At 42.6% G+C, this 6,570-nt stretch overlaps 1 protein-coding gene across 1 annotated transcript; it reads left to right on the top strand.

Moving 5' to 3' along the window:
• The first annotated feature begins 2,477 nt into the window (after window positions 1-2,477).
• On the top strand, window positions 2,478-6,210 carry nkx2.3 (NK2 homeobox 3). Its single transcript, XM_080205317.1, has 2 exons — window positions 2,478-2,956; window positions 4,245-6,210. The coding sequence occupies exons 1-2, from the start codon at window positions 2,632-2,634 to the stop codon at window positions 4,868-4,870; spliced, it is 951 nt and encodes a 316-aa protein (XP_080061443.1). The 5' UTR covers window positions 2,478-2,631; the 3' UTR covers window positions 4,871-6,210.
• The last annotated feature ends 360 nt before the right edge of the window (window positions 6,211-6,570 follow it).

A 6,570-nucleotide genomic window follows, 5' to 3' on the forward strand; every position in this document is an offset into this window, starting at 1 on the left:
CAAAGAAAATACGGAAGCGTTGCGGAGGTTTGTTTTGGAGTTGCACTGAGGCACGGAGGGTGAGAAACATCAACACAAATCAGCGGTAATTGCAGTGTTCCACGGACCAGCATGTCTTGTCAGAATATAAGCAGAATCTGTTTTAATGTTCTTTTAATTTAAATCTGCGTGCAGTTTTTAAAAATGCAATTGGAGTGGGGATAAGGCACAAATGGCAAACCTGGTAGTAGCAGTATTATTTGTAATTAATGTTTCCTATCTCTACGACACCGCCACGGTATAGGATTCGGTAACACTTTCTGTCTGATAAAATACAATAGAACATAAACAATCTTATGGAGCTAGGACGGTGGCTCTAAAGAATGAAATGGACCGAGTGCTTTACGTGGTGGCTGTTTTATATAGCACTCCCCTGGTCTCATTTGAAAACTGAACTTCTATCGAACAATGATAGCACAGTGTTGATTGTAATTCCGTTTAAGTAATTATATTCGCATACATTGTTTTTTGTAAATCTTCTCCATCCTCGGTTAAATCGCTTCTCTTAGTTCTGACGACCGTTCTTAAAATCTTCAAGTATTGGAGAGGAAAAGGGGTTATAAGCCGCGATTTTCACCTGCCCACTCTCTACCCTTAGCCCCCGAATAAACTTGAATGCAATCCTCTAACAAAACTGCACATTTCAATCCGCACAGAATACAATTATTTCTGGGTGGCAGTTTTACAATTATTTTGAGACAACCTGGATATGTTTCACGTATTTACCTGGTCTCAGCGTGTTTTACATCTAGAATTTTTTTTAGGGGAAGGGATCATAGTACAACTACACCCAATGCATCTGTCATTTAAATTAAACGGTAGTGCAGATTCCTTCTCTACGGTCAGGTTATCAGGAAGGAATACCAACAAACGGAAAATTAAAATCGGACGGGACGAGTTTTTCCAAGTATAAAGTCTCAAAACACCAGATTAAAGTCCATCAGGCCTGGTATTGTGAGACTTCTGACGGTGCCCACCCCAATCCAACGCCGGCATCTCCGCATCATATTTTTTCCAAACCATTGCCGCAGGTTCTTTCATTATTACAGGCCTGCGTGTCACCTTTTTAGCTAAATTCCCCAAAGTTCTGGACGATTTAACTTAGCTATATTCTACCATTGTCCTACTTCAGAAGTTATGAGCCCGCGAGAGGCCTAATGATCAAAGACAAATGTATAGGGGCGAAAAAAAAGGGTTGCCTGTGTGACAAATTCCTTATTGCTGCCTGTTTCTAGATTTGAAGCAGAATTTAAATGCACAAAAGATATGCACTGATCGACAATGAAGAATGTGACATTGCTTTTGTTTAAACCCAATGATCGCTGATAAGGTCCAATATGGGTGTGTGTAGATTCGAAGTAAATTAATTTATACATTCTGTCCTATAGTGACAGCCACTAATGTTTATTATTACGCATTTTATTATCATGTTTCATAACGATAGCTGCAAGGTATTTTATTATTACCACTAATTATGAAGTTGCATTGTGATTTGAATCCTGGTACACATGAATTAAAATTGAAGATACAACAGAAAGACATTCCTCCACTATTAAATTACACCTTGGGAGAATAAATATTCCAAAGCCACGTGGATTGATTCTTTATATCTTCCATTTGTTTCCCTATTAGCAGTAGTCACACTAATGTCCCTGTGATGATTTAACAGTATTCACGATCGATAGTTATTATAAATTGTGGCGCCTAGAGGATTTTCACAGTAACTTCATTGCAGTGTTAATGTGAGACTACTTGTGACACTAATAAATAAACTTTATCTTTTCTAGTGATTATATTTTATATGGATTTAGTACTACTTAGGCAATAGCAGAATATCTTTAAGGATTTTAAAACTTGAGATTATGGATAGCATCTAGTTTAATAACACAATTTTAAGGAAACTGGATTTGCTAAAATGCACTTTGGTTTAATTTTTCATATTAATTTTGCAAAACCAAAGCAGCGAACACTGTGCACTCAATATCAAAGCAAAGCCTAGGAAATATATTGTTGCATTGCCTTCTGCATTAGCTCACCGGGAATGAACCTTGTCCGATTGTTGCTGCTGGAAGCTGCGCGCGCCACCATCCTCTGCCCAGGGATCGCCCCGCCCCGCCCACCGGGTGAGGGCACGTGATCCACTGGAGGGGCGAGGCGAGTAAAAGGCGGGGCTGAGTGGGGGTTAGCCAATGGGGAACCAGGTCGCCGTTGCGCGCCCCACCTTCACCCCGGCCTCATTTGCATCCTGGCGGCTAGTGGACCAATGACGTATCCAGGCCCCGCCCCGCTCCCTCTATTGTGACGTCACCCGCTTCCCGGGGCGGCCGAGCAGCAACAAAACTGGACTCGGCAATTCTGCACAGTGTGCAAGCTATTGGCTGCAGCGGAAAATCCCACCTAATCCACTGTGCTTACATGCCAATTGTACAGGAGACAGAGGGAAAAAATTGTGCAATTAAGGAGACTTTCAGACCTTTTGTTTTCGGTTGCAATTTAGGTGGGAAAAAAAGCGTGCTGGATTTTGTTTTCGCGAAGAGAGAGAGAGAGATTAAGCTGGCGGATTTATAATTAATTTCCTCGCATCTTGCCTTGATGATGCTTCCAAGCCCGGTCACATCGACGCCATTCTCGGTCAAAGACATTCTGAACCTGGAACAGCAAACGCACCAGCAAGTGGCCCATCATTTGCAGCAGGGTTTACCCTCTCAGTTCCAGCCGCCGCCTTCTTGCATGCACGCCGCGGGAGAAGCCTCCAGCTTCTCGGACGGGGAGGAGAAGATCCCCTTCCTGAACTCTCTGTCAGTGCAAGACAGTCGGGGGGACGTGAGCCTTTCTCCCGAGCTTTACGTTCACGCAGCGCTGAGGAGTCCGTGTGAGACCAAATTGGAAGAAGAGATTCTGGGAGATGAGGACAAGAGTAAGTAGCTGATACTGTGGATCCTTGTACAGAGATTATTTGCAGCAAAGACATGATCAATCTGAATCCGTTAAACTTTTAAACCTGCAGAATGGAAACTCAATTGTAGTTTCGGAAAAGCTTTGCAAAGACGGAGCTTTATTTTTGCTCTTCAACTCGAATCTAAAACATTTTAATTCTGATTTCGGGAATCGCCAGTTAAGATTCTCCCGCTCCCTAAGTAACTCTTTGAAAAATGAAAGCAAAATTACACAGTGTTGGAAATCACTTTTTTAATATATATGTATATTTCATAGGATATTTGAAGTTAAAATGCACTCTTAAACTTCCGTCAGATTTTATTTATTCGGAAGAGTGTATTTATAAAAATGTTTTGTAATAATCGGATCTTATACAGAAATTCCGAGGCCCACAGTTCCATTCAGAGACACTGATATAGTCACGTTATATAAACTAGTTTATAAACCGAGTTATTTCCAGCAAGCCAGTTCCTTGAACCAGTTACTAAGGCTTTAAATTAGCCTCTCTCTCTTCACTGTAACATCCACGAACAGGCTGTTTTGCACTCGACAGCGTCCCCATGCTCGCATTTAAACTATTCGAGCGGGCTCTGTAACTATGTATCCCATTCTAGGCCTTTGCAAAAAGTGAGCGCTGACAATAAAAGACATTTTTTTTTAATCAGTCCAGACAACCAAATAAATATTGTACGTTGGTATTTTCCTGTGTGATTATCCATCTCAAACGGGTCGTGTTAAATATGCCGGTGAGTTCGCTCAGAGAATAGGAAGAAAATGACAATTTAATGACACTTACTTTTAACAAATGATTGGGCTCATGTTTTAAAAAGATGTGTCTTGGCAACAGATACCGACTAGCACAAATCATATAAAAAAGGTGGTTTTAATTAATGAGTAAATTAAATCAGCGCCTTCCTCTTATGAAGGCGCAATAAAAAGGGCGACGTGATATTTTAGTCTTTAATTCGAATTTAATACAAAATAAAACAACTGAGCTTTCCGAGGCAGAATGAAGATAATTTACTGAATCCCAAATATAGTTACAATCGCCTTTTCAAACCTGTGTGATCTAATGTTGATTGAAAGAGTTCTCCACCCCCATGACCTCGGATTCATTAATAGCGCATAGATATATTCCCGGGACCCGAATTACTGTAATTTATTTAATCAGTTATCTTTTTCAAAGCTCCGAGTTATCTGTTATGGGGGAATTTTTACTCTCCCCAGTGCTTGTCATTAATGGTTCGGTTGTGATTTTCTTTTTGCAGAGTCCTGCACGTTGAAGAAATCTCCAGAAAGCGAGGACAATAAGGGGGAGGATGGTGAACGGCCGAAGCAGAGGCAGAGACGGAAACCTCGAGTACTTTTCTCACAGGCCCAGGTGTTTGAACTGGAGAGAAGGTTTAAGCAGCAGAGGTACCTGTCTGCCCCCGAGAGGGAACACCTGGCCAACACTCTCAAACTCACCTCCACCCAAGTCAAGATCTGGTTCCAGAACAGGCGCTACAAGTGCAAAAGACAGCGGCAGGACAAATCCCTGGAGATGGCAGGCCACCATCACCCACCCCCGCCCAGGCGAGTGGCGGTCCCCGTGCTGGTCCGAGACGGCAAGCCGTGCATAGCAGGATCCCAGAGTTACAGCAACCCGTACAGCGTCGGCGCCAACGCTTACGCTTACAACAGCTACCCCGCCTCGTACGGTAGTTACGGTGGCACCCCGGCCTACAATGCAAACTATAGCTGCACTTACACCAGCATCCCATCCCTCCAGCCTTCCTCGGCACCCAATGCCTTCATGAACGTGGACCTCAGTAGCGCAATGCAGACACAGCCTCACCAGGGAGCGGGCGTGCCGGCATGCCAAGGGACTCTACAAGGCATCAGGGCCTGGTAAGGTGACTTGTGAGACGAGAGCTTTTGGATGTGTTCCATCGCTCTGAACATTTTTTAAAAATGTAGTTCATTTGAAAAATGAAAAGGAGAGAGATATATATTAAAAAAAAGCAAACATTATGATCACATTTCAAGAACTCCGCTTGGAAAATCCCTATTGATTGCAAATCGTTGGGGTGCTGTCCGCCAAATATTATTCTGGGTCGCTGTTTCTATTATATATTCTTTTCTAACCCATGTAATTTCCAATCCTATGTGATGCCATAGTGTGTCAGAGTTCGACTGGCAATCATCTTCCATATCCTGTCCTTCCAGAGTTCCACCCAGCAGCAAACTCAGTAGGGATCCATGAGAAGAGAGGAAAATGGAAGAATACAATCGCATCTTGACCACAGTTGCGTGGGATTTTTTTCCCCCTTAAAAAGTATTTTGCAAGCTTCAGTATTTCTTACCCAGAACAGGGGTAGAGACGGCATTTATCAGTCGCGGAGAGGACCCTACAAAGAAGTACCCAAATTAATATTGAATAAAAAGCGACCTGGAGGCACTCAGCAAGTCGGACAGCATCTAGGGAGAGAGGAACTGAGTATCTCCAGCACTTTCTGTTCTCTTTTTCATTTCAAATTTTCCAATAGATTTTAAGCTGTTTCCCATTAATTCATCTGGGTCACGTCGATAAGACCCCAGCAATTATTGCCCATGTCGCGTTTCCCTGAGATGGGAGTGGGCCACCTTCTTGAATTGAAGTAATCTGATTGATTTAGACCATTTCAGAGGGCAGATTGGAGTCAGACGTGAGAATGGATTCTCACACACACACGGGGCAGACAGGCAGGTAAAGGACATGAGTAAAACCACTTTGGCTTTTGTTTTACTAACGAACCCATGGGTCACTTTCATCGATACCAGCTTTTTAAAAAATATATATATTTCTAGATTCTCTAAGCTGAATTCAAATCCTCAAACCGCAATAGTAATAACCACTACACTTACCGTGGGCAAATATGGAGGCTCTCTATGAGTGTTAAACTGTGGAACTCCCGTCCCTTTTTTTGTGTGTCAGAATTAAAAATCAGGGATTTGCCACTTTCTTGAACTCGTTGCAACTTCTTTTTTCGATGCCCGGGCGGTTTAGCGGGCAGGGCCAGCGGCTGTGCAGAATTGAAATGTTGGCAAACACTACTAAAGTGAAGCGAACTAGAAAGAAACGGTAGCTGCTGTCGGTAAGAACACCCCTCAGATGGGGCAGAGAGAAAGAGAAAAAAAAATGAAGAATTTTGCCCAAAAGTTCTATCGAATGACCCTCAGAATCATCCCTCGAAATTGTACCTCGGTGGGGTGTATGCGACAATGTGTAAAGTTATGTACATAGCAAAGCTTATTGTTTGTAAAGAGCCCCCCCCCCCCCCCCCCCCCGCCAGCTTGTATAATACACTCTGCTATTCCAAATTGCTGCGATACACTAAGGGGAGTTAAAGAAAAATGAATAAAAATTGAGGTGCAATATGTTCAGAACTGAGTCCCTTGTCTACTTGTTTTGGATTCATTATTTTCCACGGCGCCTGTATTAGCATAAATATAACTCTTCGGTGAAGTTTTGGACATTAGCAAAATACTGTCACAATTTCTTCAAAGGTTTTAATCACTTTTTTTAAAAAAAATGCTTCCCCGTGCTGCTGTGTGGCTAGTTTAACATCCCTA

The sequence above is a fragment of the Carcharhinus amblyrhynchos genome, chromosome 17 (genome assembly GCF_965287045.1).
Source record: "Carcharhinus amblyrhynchos chromosome 17, sCarAmb.v2.hapA, whole genome shotgun sequence".
Taxonomy (NCBI): Eukaryota; Metazoa; Chordata; class Chondrichthyes; order Carcharhiniformes; family Carcharhinidae; genus Carcharhinus; species Carcharhinus amblyrhynchos.

Coding starts and splice junctions, on each gene's coding strand:
- nkx2.3 (XM_080205317.1), top strand. CDS start 2,632: ATGATGCTTCCAAGCCCGGTCACATCGACGCCATTCTCGGTCAAAGAC. Junction 2,957..4,244: donor TCTGGGAGATGAGGACAAGA/GTAAGTAGCTGA, acceptor TTCTTTTTGCAG/AGTCCTGCACGTTGAAGAAA.